The sequence below is a fragment of the Schistocerca gregaria genome, chromosome 4, assembly GCF_023897955.1.
Source record: "Schistocerca gregaria isolate iqSchGreg1 chromosome 4, iqSchGreg1.2, whole genome shotgun sequence".
Classification (NCBI taxonomy): Eukaryota; Metazoa; Arthropoda; class Insecta; order Orthoptera; family Acrididae; genus Schistocerca; species Schistocerca gregaria.
This window is the reverse complement of record NC_064923.1, coordinates 160,828,653-160,845,932: the sequence shown is the minus strand read 5'-3', so window position 1 is coordinate 160,845,932 and position 17,280 is coordinate 160,828,653. Positions and strand designations below refer to the sequence as shown.

The following is a 17,280-nucleotide window of genomic DNA, read 5'->3' as shown; positions in this document are numbered from 1 at the left end:
GAAACTTCTGACAGAGGTCACTGGGGCAGTCAATGGCAGTGCAGAGTAGCAGTGGCAGCCTCTGCGGGTGTGCTGAAGCCTTTGGTTCTTCATCCTGTAGGTGGTGTTGCTGTCCTTCCAGCTATCGGTTGATATTGTCGCTATTGGCCATTGAATTTGGCGCCTCCACGCATGCGCAGTTCCTGCTTAAGACTGGCGTAAATAGGGGACTCTGGTTCTGCCTTTTCAGTGTGTTCATTGCACCTGAAGATGTCGGCCAATTGTGCTGATGAAATATTGTGGAGTTTTCACTATGACATCCGACGTCTCGCCCGAGGACCATATACACAGGTTTTTAATGTTATAGTGAGCTACTTGCATAAGTTTTTATCAATCAAAGATAATTTTCACTCTTTCATTATCATCAATGTCAACTGCATTTGTAGTTATTTATTTTCTTAAAATGGTGTTAATTTACCTTCTTTGAATAAATCAGAACACCAAGATGTTAAAATTAATTTCAACACTTCATGAAAGTTTTATTGCAACAGTATAAACAGCACCTTGCCATATATTTTTAATATATTCAATAAATTGTGGCTATTATGACATTACATAAACCAGGTTACAACTCTTGAAAATATAATTGGATAGGTAAAAAATATGCTCACCAAGTGGTGGCAGGAGAAAACAGGCCTAAAGGTTTAAGGAAATGTGAAAGCTTTCAGAGGCAGTGGCTCCTTCTTCTGGCAGAAGGGTTGAAGGGGAAGGAAGAGTGATGAAGGAAAGGGTCTGGCGAGGTTCAGGAAATGGGGAGACTTATAGAGAAGCCACCCAGAACTCCAAGTCATGGTGAACTTACCAGGTGGGATGAGAAGAAAAGACCCCTGACCTTGGGTTCTGGGTGGCTTTTCTGTAAGTCTCCCCATTTCCTTAATTCCTACAGTCATTTTCCTTTATCCCTCTTCCTTCCCCTTCAACCCTTCTATTAGAAGAAAGAGCCATTGTCTCTGAAAGCTTGCACAGTTCCTTAACTTTTTTGTGTGTTTTCTCCTGCCACCACTTGGTGAGTAATTTTTTCTTTATCCAGTTAGATTAAAAATTAAATTTCTAGATCTCAAAACTAACTGACAGATTTACAGTAAAAATAATATCTTCTTTCTTCATTTATTGTTAAAAATAATAGATATAGCAAGAATTTGACACTTTTGACATTTTTTCTCATTTTTCTAATCTCTCTGGCTGCTGACCTGATGGGAAATATATCTGGTGGTCCATCATTGCTGTCAATTTCTTGCTGCACTGCACATGGAACAGAATAAAACATCTTTTGTTGTTCATGCAAACAGTAAAAATTATTTTATCTTGAAATCATAAGTCATAAATACACTATAACATCAGTTTTACTAGCTCCTGGAAAAATGATGGCTGAATATTTCATATCACTGCATTAGTCACCCTCAAGAGCAACAATATATGGGTGCAACAACCTTTTTTAAATCTATTAGCAACTAATAACATAGTAATGATCATTCCATCTGTGATTCTGTTATTGCCTTCCAATACCACTCTTCCCCTATAAACTATTTTAATACCAAGTCATTGCAACAGTATAAACAGCACCTTGCCACATATTTTTTTAATATATGTGATGAAGGAAAGGGTCTGTTACCTTCTTTTCCTGTTCAGAATAATTTGTGTTTACCACACATTTAATGCTAGATGTGAAAGGTTTGTCCTTTTGATTCGCTTATTTTATGCCACATGCTTAATACCCACTGCTTCCAACCTTGCTCTTTACTGAAACTCTTTCCGATGAGATTATACTTTCAGCAGAAAACTGTATGTTTATTAATATGTGTCAAATGCATGTGTGCTCTTCTTTAGTCTAGAGGAAATGCTGTTATTTTCTTTTTTTCTCATTTATTGGCTGTTACAACACTAACAGTGAATGTTTACACTTACACTGATGATTATGTACCAATCAGCATTGCTCTACACAAGGAAATGTCTTTAACAATTTTGATTTAACTTTACCATCGACAGAGGTAATAACATTCTATCTGTAATTCTTCATGCTTTCCCAGTGATCTGTTGATATCTTGAGGTGTTGGGTATTCTGCTGGATATCAGCATCATCTTGCACAATATTTTAACAACATGACTTGTTATTTTCTTCAAGTGCTAGCTGAGACTGCTGTCAAGTGGAATGTGTCCAGTTCCTGAGCAGTCTCAAGTAGCACCTAATGAAGGTAACAAGTCATGTTGTCAAAATATTGTGCAAGAGTTACACTGATATCTGGCAGCACCTCAGGATGTCAACTTTCTAGTTATTTCTTTTCTTGATACCACACTATATCTAATCATAACAATAAATTAAGTATGGCATATATAACTCTCTTAGTAATCTTTATATTACACAAGCAGAAGCAGCTACATTACAACTGTGCTTTATCAAGCATAAATGAGGCATCTCTTATGTCAACAAGCATTCTTAAAACGAAAATATAATTTCACTGCATTTCCAATTCATTTTCTCCCCATTCCTAGCAAGATGTTGTTACACCTTACTATTACGCATTAGGAAACAATCTACTGGCATCTTCATCTCATGTAGATAAGCTCACTGGACAAAAAATTAGTTGTCTCAGTGCACGAGCACAGGTGGTGCAGTGATCAAGTCACATGCTCAGCCATATGCACACTGTCTGTACATGAGCATATGGCAATAGACTCAGTGGTAAATTTATGTTTCAGGCAGACCTTGTACCTAAACATGGGTAATATAAGGATGTGAAAGTGACAAAAAGGAGCAATCAACTTTGGCTGTGCCACAGCCATGCCATGTGTGAAGTTGCTGGATTTGTTGGCATTCATGATTGACGTTCAACAGGTCTACAAGCAGTGGTGTAACAAGTGTGGCCATGAAATATGACACCCAAATTATGGCTTGAATAAGATCCTTACTTAGAGGGACCTGAGACATGTTTCATGGCTTGTGAGTCAAAATCACATCAAACCCAACAGGAATTGCTGCAGGCAGTGAATGAAGGTCCATCCCAATCTGTTAGTGAAAGGACACTGCAATGGGAACTAAATGCAACAATCATTTGGAGTCAGTCATCTTGCAAGAGACCCTTGCTCACACAAGCAGGTAAGATCCATGCATGGATATGAGATTTTGAGTTTTCATGACTTGAAATTGCAGAGTACAGATTAATAAGGTCCAAATAACAACAATCTTCACTGTTCCAAGGAGATTTGTCAAACATTTCCAACAGAAGAGTTTACACAATGTTTCACTGCTGCATAACCATATTGTTTTCTTGTAAATATCAACATTAAATGTTCAAACAATGGAATCTCCAGTGTGGAAAATCACCAATGTAAGAAAAGAAAAGAAACAACACACACACACGCATTCATTCACACAAAAAAGCACACATCATGCATGCATGACTGCCATCTTTGACTGCTTGGACTGAAATGCTACTGTCAATAGAAAATCAGCTGCAGTCTGGGCAGGAGGGAGGGGAGGGGGGGGGGGCAGGGAAGGGAAAGGATAGCAGGTTATGGATGGGGGGGAGAGAAGAGTGCTGTCCATCAGAGCATGCAGGGCCTAGTCTACCAACAGGTGCATTGTTGGAAGGATGTGAGGCAAAAAAAAAAAAAAAAAAAAAAGGGGGACATGGGAAGGGGAGAAAAAGACGTAGGGAAGATGAAAGACCAGTGGGTTTGTTGGCACAGGGCAGCACACAAAGAGGATCAGGGGACAAAATCAAAGAGGAGGTGATAGGATGGAGGAGCATGGAAACTGTTGGGTGGAGGGTGCGCGGACAGTAGGTTACCTTAGATAGAAACCGGCATAATTTCGGGAGGAGAGAATGTGTTGTAAGGATAACTCCTGTGTGTGCTGGTTGAGGATGGGAGGGCTTGGATAGTGAAACAGTCACTGAAATTACGTATGTTACATTCAGATTTTGTGCCACATGATGATCTACTTTTCTCTTTGCCACAGTCTGGTGTTGGCCTTTCATCCTATGGGATATGATCCCTGTGATAAGAGGTTGGCGTGAGGAGTGGCGTAGGACAGACTAGGATGTTGTTGACATCGGGTGGACAACAGAACAATACTTTAGGAGGGGTGGGAAGGATTGTGGGTAGGATGTCCTTCATTGCAGAATATGAAGATAGGTAATCAAAGCCCTGACAAAGGATGTGGTTCAGTTGTTCCAGTCCAGAGTGGTATTGGGTAACAAAGGGGGAGGTCCCTTGTAGCTGGTTCTTGGGTGTGATGAGAGAATTGAGGATCTATGGAGAAATGGCACAGGAGATCTGTTTTTGGGGTATATCTGGGGGATAGTGCCTGTCTGTGAAGGCCTTGGTGAGACCCAGAGCATTCTGGGCAAGGGAGTTCTAGCCACTGCAGATATGCCATTTCCAGGTGGCCAGGCTGTATGGAAGGGGATTTTTGGTGTGAAAGGGATGTCAGTTGTCAAAATGCAGGTACTGTTGTTGGTTGGTGGTTTTAATAAGGACAGGAGTGTGGATGGAGCCAACAGAGGGGAGAACATCAACGTCCAGGAAGATGGCACACTGGCTTGAGGAGGACCAGGTGAAGCAGTTAGGAGAGAAGATATTGATGTTGTGATGAAATGAGGATAGGTTGCCTTGGTCCTGCACCAAGATCATGTAGATATCATCAATGAATGTGAAAGAGACTAAGGGTTTGCCATTAATAAGGTGTAAGAGGAAGGAGTTAGTGAGTTTGGAATATGAAGGTTGTTTGGATAGGTAGTGTTCAATAGTAGCAAAACTATGGGTATGAGGGATTCTGTTGTACAGTGAAGTGGCATCATCAGTGATGAGTAGGGGTCTAGGAGGTAAAGGGTTGGGGATAGCAGAGAGTTGGTGAAAGGTGAGGTGGTATTTTTGATGTAGGAGGCTAGGTTATGAGCAAACTGGTTGGAGATGTTGGTCAATGAGGCCTGAAATTCTTTCAATTGGGAAGGGAGGGTGGCACAATAACCAGCTACAATGAGGTACCTAGGATTGCTGAGTTTATGTATTTTGTGGGGTATATAGAAGAAGTTGTGCAGAGTGTTGTATGGGTACGGAGGGAAATGGATCCAGGGGAGAGGTTCTCAGAAGGGCCTAAAGCTTTAAGCAGGGATGAAGGCTATGTTGGACTTCTTGGATGGGATAACTCTGGCATAGTTAAGAGGTTGAAGGCTCATATAATTGGCAAAGGCCTTTCACCAGGTAGTTCATAAGAACAGTTGCAGACCTTTTGTGTGCAGGTAGGATGACCAGGTCGCAATTTGTTTTTTGGTTGTGTATGGCTGTCATTTCTCCTACTGAAAGGTTAGTATTCTGAGGAATGGACCTGGTGTGGGATGGTGAGGCTAAGTTGGAGACATGTAATTCCTGGAAGGAAACCAGGGATTGTTAGGTGTGAGAACTGCAATTTGTTGGTGGTATGGACTGGGAGAGGCAGGGTTCAATGTTGCAATTTCATTGGCTTTGGTTGGTGGGACTGGTTTCAAATAAGTGTCACTATTGGAGGTACCAGGAGAAGGAGAGTAGGTCTTTGACAAAGCAAACATGGTTAAATTCGGGTGTAGGGCTAAAGGTGAAGCCTTTGGGTAAGACTGAAACTTCTGTGGATTCAGGATTTTGGGGGCAAGGCACTGTTACAGGAATGTTTCAGCTCTGGATTTGGTGGAGTGTTGTTAACCAGTTTTGGGGACTGTGTTAACTTCAGAAGATCAGCAAGGCAGAAACTTGGTAATGTGAGGAGTTGATAAGGAGGAACGCTAAGGCAGGCCCGGATCGAGGAGTGGGGGGGGGGGGGGGGGGGGGGAGGCAAACCAGGGTATCTGTCCTGCACAGCAAACTCTGAGGTGCCAAATTCATATTCTTTCTATTTTATTTACATCATATGAACAATTGATAGACTGACGTATGCTGGATGCTAGGCGCTTTGTGAAACAAACCTTGTTTCACAAAGCGCCTAGCATCCAGCATATGTCAGTCTATCAATTGTTCATATGATGTAAATAAAATAGAAAGAAACTTCCACATGGGAAAAATATATTAAAAACAAAGATTCCAAGACTTACCAAGCGGGAAAGCACCGGTAAATAGGCACAATGAATAAAACACACAAACACACACACAGAATTTCGAGCTTTCGCAACCAGCGGCTGCTTCGTCAGGAAAGAGGGAAGGAAAAGGAAAGATGAAAGGGTGTGTGTGTGTGTGTGTGTGTGTGTGTGTGTGTGTGTGTGTGTGTGTGTGTGTGTGTGTGTGTGTCTGTGTCTGCTTCGTCAGGAAAGAGGGAAGGAAAAGGAAAGATGAAAGGGTGTGTGTGTGTCTGTGTCTGCTTCGTCAGGAAAGAGGGAAGGAAAAGGAAAGATGAAAGGGTGTGGGTGTGTGTGTGTGTGTGTGTGTGTGTGTGTGTGTGCGCGCGCGCTGCGCGCGCGCGCGCGCGCGCGCGCGCGAGTATATACCTATCCTTTTTTCCCCCTGAGGTAAGTCTTTCCGCTCCCGGGATTGGAATGACTCCTTACACTCTCCCTTAAAACCCACATCCTTTCATCTTTCCTTTTCCTTCCCTCTTTCCTGACGAAGCAGCCGCCGGTTGCGAAAGCTCGAAATTCTGTGCCTATTTACCGGCGCTTTCCCGCTTGGTAAGTCTTGGATTCTTTGTTTTTAATATAATTGTTCATATGATTTTGAAATGCATCCCTGCTGGTTTCTGAACATTTTTAAACACATTCTACGCTGATTTCTGAATGAATCATAAGTTGATTTTTGAATTTGTGTGTTTGTATACATGGTTGATTGGGTGTGCCAGTTATAAGCATTGTTATAATTATTAGTGAACTCTATAGATACAGACTACCAGAGTGGAAATAAACAACTAATAAGAATAACAGGTAAGGAAGATTACATATTATCTTCTTGGTGTGTCCAGGAAATTGAAATTTTGACAGAAAATTTATGCAAGAATGCTATACTGCTAAAGGCCAGTTATACAGTCTCCATTTAGCAGCTGCTGGAGCTCTATTCTTGGTGTAGCATGGAAAACACTTTGTATGAACTTCTAATAATTTCCAGGCATGCAGCTGGATCTCGTCGACATTCTGCCATGAAGTCACTTTGTATGAAGACACAATAACGCCTGACCAGAGAGTAAATTCAGGATAACTGAACCAGTGATTCTGGCAGGGTTAGTGAAGTTAACTGGAGAACCAGTTTTGACAATGGCATGAATTGTTACAGATTTAGTGATGACCAGGGTGGTGGTTAGATTGAGGAAGGAGAAGAAATGGGGACATCACACAAATTTTATGAAAGAATATTACGATTCCAAATTTACATAAAAATGTTGTACCACTACTTCTTTTCGATCTCATGCTTGAGAAACTGTAGCATATGAATGAATGTGAGATTATTTCCTAACATAAAATTTTTTGCTTGTTGTAGGTCTAATAGGCATTTGATATTTGAACTTTGTGAATGATATTCCATCATTATTTATATAAATGAGATCTGATAAAAATGACCATTTGTGCGAAAACAGTCTCACTTACTTGCAGTATGTTACAATTGCTGCAATATTAGACAGGCCTATTTCATTTTACCTGGCACACATCAACAAAATAGACATAATCAAATTGAGAAACCACACCAGCCTTGAGTACTACTAATATTAACAGCATTTTCAGTATTAGGCCAAGACATTTAGATTTTTCATGTAGCAAAATATTTAATGAAGTTTGAGGTAATAGACTCTTTCACAGAAAGGAAACCATACCATATAATGCTATAGCAAGATTAGAGAAAAAAAAAAAAAAATAAATTCTGGGACCTAAGGATTGAAGAAATGTATACTGTCTTGCTTGTCTTTACTGCTTTTATGTTTCCTGTATTTAATTTTATGTCACACAACAGAGAACCTTATTAGCTAATAAGCAATAAAGAGTGCAAATTTTCTGGAGAGTTCTTATTCTGCTGGTCACAAATAATCCCACCCAGTATTGATTGTGCGTGTTTTTTAAGGGGGTTAGGATGCCAAACCGGCTGTCTGGGTGCAGGAGAGCCATCACAGGAGATTTTAATTTCCCCCTTCCTGAATACATGTTTGATGGCTTTCATTGCAAAATATATATTTTGAATTCTACAGAGCAAAATAGAAGAATGCTGTGTGACGACACATGGCACTGCACTTTGGCACATTTAAGACCAAATAAGAACTCTTAAATTTCCTCGAACATATATGTTTTATACATATCAAATTCCTCAGGAAGACGTGCACTACAAAATTAACATATTTTTGAAAAATTGATTTTTTTAGTTTTTGGCATCACATCTCAAGTGCTGGAAGGGGAGGCAGGGGCAAGGTACATCATTATCAAATTTTTGCCCCGGTTCAGAAATATTGTAGATCCAGGGCTGTGCTACATCTACATCTATGTCTACATCTACATCCATACTCCGAAAGCCACCTGACGGTGTGTGGCGGAGGGTACTATGAGTACCTCTATTGGTTCTCCCTTCTATTCCAGTCTCGTATTGTCATGGGAAGGAAGATTGTCGGTATGTCCCTGTGTGGGCTCTAATCTCTTTGATATTATCCTCATGGTCTCTTCGTGAGATATACTTAGGAGGGAGCAATATACTGCTTGACTCCTTGGTGAAGGTATGTTCTCGAAACTTCAACAAATCCCGTACCGAGCTACTGAGCGTTTCTCTTGCAGAGTCTTCCACTGGAGTTTATGTATCATTTCTGCTGACCTGGTATATTGTAGCTAAATGATAAAGGATCTTTCTTTCCTTGTATTCACAGCACATTACACTTGTCTACATTGAGATTCAACTGCCATTCCCTGCACCATGTGTCAATGCATTGCAGGTCCTCTTGCATTTCAGTACAATTTTCCATTGTTGCAACCTCTCGATATTCTACAGCATCATCCGCAAAAAGCCTCAGTGAACTTCCGATGTTATCCACAAGGTCATTTATGTGTATTGTGAATAGCAATGGTCCCACGACACTCCCCTGTGACACACCTGAAATCACTCTCACTTCGGAAGACTTCTCTCCATTGAGAATGACATGCTGCATGCTGTTATCTAGAAACTCTTCAATACAATCACACAATTGGTCTTATAGTGCATATGCTCTTACTTTGTTCATTAAATGATTGTGGGGAACTGTATCAAATGCCTTGCGGAAGTCAAGAAACATGGCATCTACCTGGGAAGCCGTGTCTAAGACCCTCTGTGTCTCGTAGACGAATAGCACAAGCTGGGCTTCACACTATCATCTTTTCTGAAACCCATGATGATTCCTACAGAGTAGATTTCTAGTCTCCAGAAAAGTCATTATACTTTAAAATAATACGTGTTCCAAAATTCTACAACTGACTGACGTTAGAGATATAGGTCTATAGTTCAGCTTATCTGTTCGACATCCCTTCTTGAAAACTGGGATGACCTGTGCCCTTTCCCAATCCCTTGGAACACTAGGCTCTTCTAGAGACCTACGGTACACCGCTGCAAGAAGGGGGGCAAGTTCCTTTGCGTACTCTGTGTAAAATCGAACTGGTATCCCATCAGGTATAGCAGCCTTTCCTCTTTTGAGCGATTTTAATTGTTTTTCTATCCCTCTGTCACCTATTTCAGTATCCACCATTTTGTCATCTGTGTGACAATCTAGAGAAGGAACTACAGTGCAGTCTTCCTCTGTGAAACAGCTTTGGAAAAAGAAATTTAGTATTTCAGTCTATAGTCAGTCATCCTCAGTTTCAGTACCATTTTGGTCACAGAGTGTCTGGACATTTTGTTTTGATCCACCTACTGCTTTGACATAAGACCAAAATTTCTTAGGATTTTCTGCCAAGTCAGTACACAGAACTTTACTTTCGAATTCATTGAATGCCTCTCGCATAGCCCTCCTCACATTACATTTTGCTTCATGTAATGTTTGTTTGTCTGCAAGGCTTTGGCTATGTTTATGTTTGGTGTGAAATTCCCTTTGCTTCTGCAGCAGTTTTCTAACTCAGTTGTTGTACCACAGTGGCTTTTTTCCATCTCTTACGATCTTGCTTGGCACATACTCATGCATATTGTACAATAGTTTTGAACTTCGTTCACTGATCCTCAATGTTATCTGTACTTGAGACAAAAATTTTGTGTTGAGCCATCAAGTATTCTGAAATCTGCTTTTTGTCACTTTTGCTAAACAGAAAAATCTTCCTACTTTTTTAATATTTCTATTTATGGCTGAAATCATCAATGCAGTAACCGCTTTGTGATCGCTGATTCCCTGTTCTGTGTTAACTGTTTCAAATAGTTAAGATCTGTTTGTCACCAGAAGGTCTAATAATTTATTGCCCTGAGCTGCTTCTCTATTTAATTGCTCAAGATATTTTTCAGATAATGCACTTAAAAAAAATTTCACTGGATTCTTTGCCCTTGCCACACATTATAAATGTTTGAGTCTCCCAGTCTATATCGGGAAAATTAAACTCTCGTTCCAAAATTATAACATGGTCGGGAAATATACTCCAAATATTTAACAAATTTTCCTTTAGGTGCTCTGCCACAACAGCTGCTGAGCCAGGGGGCCTATAGAGACATCCAATTTCCATGTTTGAGCCTGCTTTAACTGTGACCTTCGCCCAAATTATTTCACATTTCGGATCTCTGTCAATTTCCTTTGATACTATTGCACTTTTTGTCACTATAAACATGCCTCCCCCTTCACTGGCCAGCCTGTCTCTGCGGTATACATTCCAATCTGAGTTTAGAATTTCATTACTGTTTACTTCTGGTTTCAGCCAACTTTCTGTCCCTAGTACTATGTGGGCATTGTGACTGTTTATTAAAGAGAGGAGTTCTGGGACCTTTCTATAGTAGCTCCTGCAGTTTACTATTACCATATTAATATTGTTATTCCCTGTTGCATTTTGCCTACTACTACCTTGTTGTATTTCGGGAGGTGTCTTGTCAGGTCTAGGGAGGGAATTCTTTAACCTAAAAAACCCACATGTGCACTCCACACATACTCCACTACCCTTGTAGCCACTTCCTGCATGTAATACACGCCTGACCTATTTAGGGGGACCCTAAATTTCTCCACCCGATAGTGGAGGTCAAGAAATTTGCACCCCAGATCTCCACAGAATCGTCTGAGCCTCTGGTTTAATCCTTCCACTCAGCTCCTAACCAGAGGACCGCAATTGATTCTGGGAATGACACTACAAATAGTTAGCTCAGATTCCACCCTGCAAGAGAGGCTTTCCATCTTCACCAACTCTGCCAACCACCTGTATGAACTTAAGATGACCTCTGAACCCAGATGGCAGGAGTCATTGGTACCGACATGAGCAACAATTTGCAGTCGGGTGCACCCTGTGCTCTCTATCACCAGGGCCTCCTCCACTTCTCAGATGAGACCCCCTAGCAAGCAGACAGAGTGAACACTGCCCTTCTTCTCTGACCTTTCCGCTATTTCCCTAAGGGGCTCCATCACCTGCCTAACGTTGCAGCTTCCAATCACTAATAAACCCCTCCCCCGTGTGCCTGCTTGGACCTTGCTGAAGGAACAGCTACATGTCCACTCACAGGCAGAGTGGGTGATGCCACATGGCCAACCTCCACATTGACCCTCTGCTTCTTGCAATGCGAATGCTGCTGAACCCGCTACTCCCCTTGGGGAGAGGGTGGCCCAATTGTGCCCAGTACCCACGAAGATTTCTCAACAGCAGGGACTGTGGGTGAGGCATGTAACACATGGGGTGTACCATGCGATGCACCAGACTCCCCACTGCCACAACACTCTGCGGCAGCAACCTGAAGATGGCTGCCCACGGCCATCAACACGTTCATCTGTTCGCGAACAGTGGCCAGCTCCTCCTGCGTCCATACACAGCAGTCACACATCCTATCCATCCTAAGAAATCAACAATTTACAGTAGAGAGTTAATCAACTTTTAACTAGACTGCTAATTCACTAAAGGCGGCTGATAGCTGACAAAACTGTGGTTACTAGACACTTCTTGTTGGAAACAATGAAAATGAGCACTGTCTGTCTCTGGACTGTATTCAAAACAAATACAAAATCTATGGAACACTGTTACTAGTACTAGAAAATTAAAGCTTCCTGAAAGCAAAAATACACGGAAAAAGAAGTGATGAGTAAGAAAAACATAGTTAATACTTAAATTTACGTAGCTTGCTGTACAGATGATGTGAAGCAAATGGCAGTTATGGCAAGGGGTGTGTTGGTTGATGGTGCCCTGAGGCAACAGCAGAACATCAACAGGTTGGATAGCTAAAGGAGCTGATGACTTGAATTCCCATCCAGATGCTGGAGAGAAAGGGATGTGACTTCAGAGAAGTGATGTATGTGTAAGGGATTTCACAGTAGCAGGATCTTACAGTTGCAGGATTGCTGTGCCTTCAAGATGTGTTTTTGCAGTACTAGTTTTGTGAGGGCCAGAGATTGGCCAAATCTGGAAAGATGAAGGTCACTGTGAAAGGAGGAGTGTCATCCAAAGAAATTTCACATTCAAGAACTTGTTCATGCAGGAGAACCATAAAAACAGACCACCGGACAGACTGTATGGACAACATAGAAATAAGCATGCCTGGAGCAGAGAAGCAACTTAAAGATTTGAAAACAAATAAATCACCAATCCCTAGGTCTGTATGGAATCCCAGTTTGAGTTTACGAAGAGCACTCTGCGGCATTGGACCCTTACCTAACTTGCATTTATTGTGAATCTCTTGCCCAGCACAAAATCCCAAGTGACTGGAGAAAAACACAAGTGACTCCAATATATAAGAAAGGTAAAAGAATAGACCCAGAAAATTATGGATCAATATCCTTAACTTCTGTTTGCTGCAGAATCAGGTCAAATACAACAAACCTTCTTGAGGCTAAGCAGCATATGTCCACAAATGAGCACAGTTTTAAAAGGCATCACTCATGCAAAACTCAGCTTGCCCTTTTATCATGTTATACTGGGAACTATGAATGAAGGGCAACAGGCAGACTCCATATTTCTAGATTTCAGGAAAGCATTTGACACGTTGCCCTCTTGCAGGCTGTTAACGAAGCTATGAGCATATGGAATAAGATCATGGATATGTGAGTGGCTCAAAGACTTCTTAAATAATAGTACCCAGTATGTTGTCCTTGACAGCGAGTGTTCATCAGAGACAAGGGTATTGTTAGGAGTGCCCGAGGAAAGTCTGACAGGAGCGCTGTTGTTATCTGTGTACATAAATGATTCGGCGGACATTGTGGGCAGCAGCCTGTGGTTGTTTGCTGATGATGCCATGGTGTATGGAAATGTGTCAAAGTTGAGTGACTTATGAGGATACAAGATGACTTAGACAAAATTTCCAGTTAGTATGATGAATGGTGGAAGAGCAGTTGAACAGAATGGACAGTGTCTTGAAAGGAGGATATAAGATGAACATCAACAAAAGCAAAATGAGGATAATGGAATGTAGTCAAATCAAATTGGGTGATGCTGAGAGAATTAGATTAGGAAATGAGACACTTAAAGTAGTAAAGGAGTTTTGCTATTTAGGAAGTAAAATAACTGATGATGGTCGAAGTAGAGAGGATATAAAATGTAGACTGGCAATGGCAAGGAAAGCGTTTCTGAAGAAGAGAAATTTGTTAACATCGAATATAGATTTATGTATCAAGAAGTTGTTTCTGAAAGCATTTGTTTGGAGTGTAGCCATGTATGGAAGTGAAACATGGATGATAACTAGTTTGGACAAGAAGAGAATAGAAGCTTTCGAAATGTGGTGCTACAGAAGAATACTGAAGATAAGGTGGATAGATCACGTAACTAATGAAGAGGTATTGAATAGGATTGGGGAGAAGAGAAGTTTGTGACACAACTTGACTAGAAGAAGAGATCGGTTGGTAGGACATGTTTTGAGGCATCAAGGGATCACAAATTTAGCATTGGAGGGCAGCGTGGAAGGTAAAAATCGTAGAGGGAGACCAAGATATGAATACACTAAGCAGATTCAGAAGGATGTGGGTTGCAGTAGGTACTGGGAGATGAAGAAGCTTGCACAGGATAGAGTAGTGTGGAGAGGTGCATCAAACCTGTCTCAGGACTGAAGACCACAACAACAACATGATGAATGGCAGCTGGCCCTTAGTGTGGAAAAATGTAAGTTAATGCAGATGAGTTGGAAGAACAAACCTGTAATGTTCAGATACAGTATTACTAGTGTCCAGCTTGACACAGTCAGGTCATTTAAATATCTGGGCCTAACACTGCAAAGCCTTATGAGGCGGAACAAAAAGGCAAAATGATTGACTTCGGTTTATTGGGAGGATTTTAGGAAAGAGTGGCTCACCTGTAAAGGGGACAGCATATAGGACGCTGGTGCATCCCGTTCTTGAGTACTGCTTGAGTGTTAGGGATCTGTACAAGATCAGGTTGAAGGAAGGCATTGAATAAACTCAGAGGAGAGCTGCTAGATTTGTCACTGGTAGGTTCAAACAAAATCTAAGTGTTACAGAGAAGTTTTGTCAACTAAAATGGGAATCCCTTGAGGGAAGGTGGTGTTCTTTTTGGGGAAAGGCTTTTAAGAAAATTCAGAGATTAGGCATTTGAAGCCCCAACATACAACATGCACAAGGACCACAAAGATAAGATATGAGAAATTAGGACTTATATAAAGGCATACAGACAGTCATTTTTCCCTTGCTCTATTTGTGAGTGGCACAGGATGGGAAATGACAAGTAGTGGTACATGGTACCCTCCACCATGCACCTTATGCTGGCTCGCGGAGTATCTATGTAATTTAGATATCAACATTAAAACAATGTGCACAGTAGTTAATTATTGGAAGTAACACTTCATAGCCTGATCCTGTTGTCACATTTTTGAAGTTTCACACAGTCCATAGTAAGTACAAATTCACTGTCCAATTACACATTTAAACAGTCACTAGTTACAGAATTATTTCCTGTACATAAAATGTTTCTAAATTTTGTGACTTGTAATTTATACTAACTAATCTGTGGAACATTTCCCCACATCGTTGGACATGAATCATGAACATTTCGTAACCATCAGTAGGTTGACTTCAATGACTTTCAACAATTTTACCACAATTAAAACTGAAGTTACCTATTATTGTTTTCTGGATTTTCATAAATTACAATTAAAGATTTACATTTCAGGGCAAATGAGGAGTGGTGACATATTTGTTTTAACTAATACTTTTAGATATAGATTTCTGTAGAATTATGCTGCTTAGTTTCCCAGAATATGATTCTATTTCAGTAAAAATGTTTTAACTGTAATTCTTAACCACTCTGAAACTAAAATGGGCGCATGTGTTGTTAAAATATTTCTGTCATCGGCTGTATAGGTACTTAATTTGTCTCTGTAGTTTCTCCATCTACTTTACCAGGAAATCAGTAATTGGGTATGTATTTAATTATGAACAATATCAACAAATCTGAAATTATTTGTGTTCTGTTATTAGCTTGGTTTTTAGGTACACTAATCACACTTCTGGCATCTAAATATCCAAAAGAACAGATAATAAAGTTAAGTTGAAGAAGCCCTGAGTAAATACTCAATATTTTTAGATACTGTGCACATGCCATATAAATAGCACAATGAAAGATACCACAATTAAAAGAGAAACACTGGGGGAAGAGAAACATAAAAGCTGGCAGAAGTTCACCTGCTTTGTTACAGTGTGACGTCACAAATGGCCAAATGGGAATGAAGACTACTTTTTACGGTACAGCCTCCCCCAGGACTCATATGAAATGACCAATACCACCTTTTTTAATATGCATCCAGACAATTTTTCTTTCCTATTTGATAAAAAACTTGTTAATCATTGTGAAGGTGTGTGGGATGTTCTGGAAGGACATGCATTGTTGTAATTATCAGTGGATTGTTTTCATTGATAAAATTATGTATTGGGTGATCAAAAAGGCAGTATAAATTTGAAAACTGAATAAATCACGGAACAATGTAGATAGAGAGGTACAAATTGACACACATGCTTGGAATGACATGGGGTTTTATTAGAACCAAAAAATACAAAAGTTCGAAAAATGTCCGACAGATGGCACTTCATCTGATCAGAATAGCAATAATTAGCATAACAAAGTAAGACAAAGCAAAGATGATCTTTACAGGAAATGCTCAATATATCCACCATAATTCCTCAACAATAGCTGTAGTCGAGGAATAATGTTGTGAACAGCACTGTAAAGCATGTCCGGAGTTATGGTGAGGCACTGGCATAGGATGTTGTCTTTCAGCATCCCTAGAGATGTTGGTCGATCATGATACACTTGCAACTTCAGGTAACTCCAAAGCCAATAATCGCACGGACTGAGGTCTGAGGACCTGGGAGGCCAAGCATGACGAAAGTGGCGGCTGAGCACACGATCATCACCAAACGACGCGTGCAAGAGATCTTTCACGCGTCTAGCAACATGGGGTGGACCGACATCCTGTATAAACAACAGGTGTTTATCAGCCAGGCTGTGGATGATGTGATTCTGTAACATATCGGTGTACCTCTCACCTGTCACGGTAGCAGTTACAAAACCAGAATCAGTCATTTCCTCGAAGAAAAAAGGGCCGATAATGGTAGATGTGGTAAATTCAACCCATACTGTGACTTTCTTGTCATGCAGTGGAGTTTCCATGACAGTTCTAGGATTTTCGGTAGCCCAAATTCTGCAGTTGTGGGCATTGACAGACCCTTAGAGTGTGAAATGAGCTTCATCAGTCCACAACATGTTATTCAACCAATCGTCATCTTCCGCCATCTTTTGAAATGCCCACACCACAAATGCCCCCTGCTTCACTAAATCGCCAGGTAACAGTGTATGATGCTGATGGATTTTGTATGGATAGCATTGGAGGGTACGCCCAGTGCCACTCAAACAGTAGTGTATGGAATGCCGGTGAGACGTGTGACTGCATGAGTGCTGACTTCCCCATGCATAAACAAACCAGCTACTGTCTCCATTTCTTCCTGAACTGTCTCAGCAGCATTACGCCTTGTGCTCTGTCGGCCACTATGGGGTGGTATCGTCTAAACAACCCGTGGCTTCGAAATCATTCTCGCCATAGCTGCATTTGTCAATTGACCTTTACCCATTCGAATCCCCCTCCTATGGCGATAGGATTGTAACGCTGAACTAGCACATTCCTCATTCTGACAATACAGCTTCACTAAAAGCACCTTTCCAGGTAATGTCAACATGC

The 17,280-nt window shown here is 40.9% G+C and overlaps 1 protein-coding gene across 4 annotated transcripts in view; it reads right to left on the bottom strand.

The window, feature by feature from the left end:
- Positions 1–521: 521 nt before the first annotated feature.
- The window catches only part of LOC126266922 (uncharacterized), a 54,615-nt gene continuing 37,856 nt past the window's right edge, over positions 522–17,280 (bottom strand). For 3 of the 4 annotated variants that reach the window (XR_007548947.1, XR_007548946.1, XR_007548948.1), the window contains exon 2: positions 1,128–1,281. Coding sequence is in view for 1 of the 4 variants with exons in the window: in XM_049971611.1 (XP_049827568.1) it covers positions 1,103–1,281 (179 nt within the window). In the remaining 3 variants the exon portion in view is untranslated. Of the gene's footprint in view, positions 1,282–17,280 lie in introns of all 4 variants that reach the window. The other variant, XM_049971611.1, reaches the window with a different exon arrangement.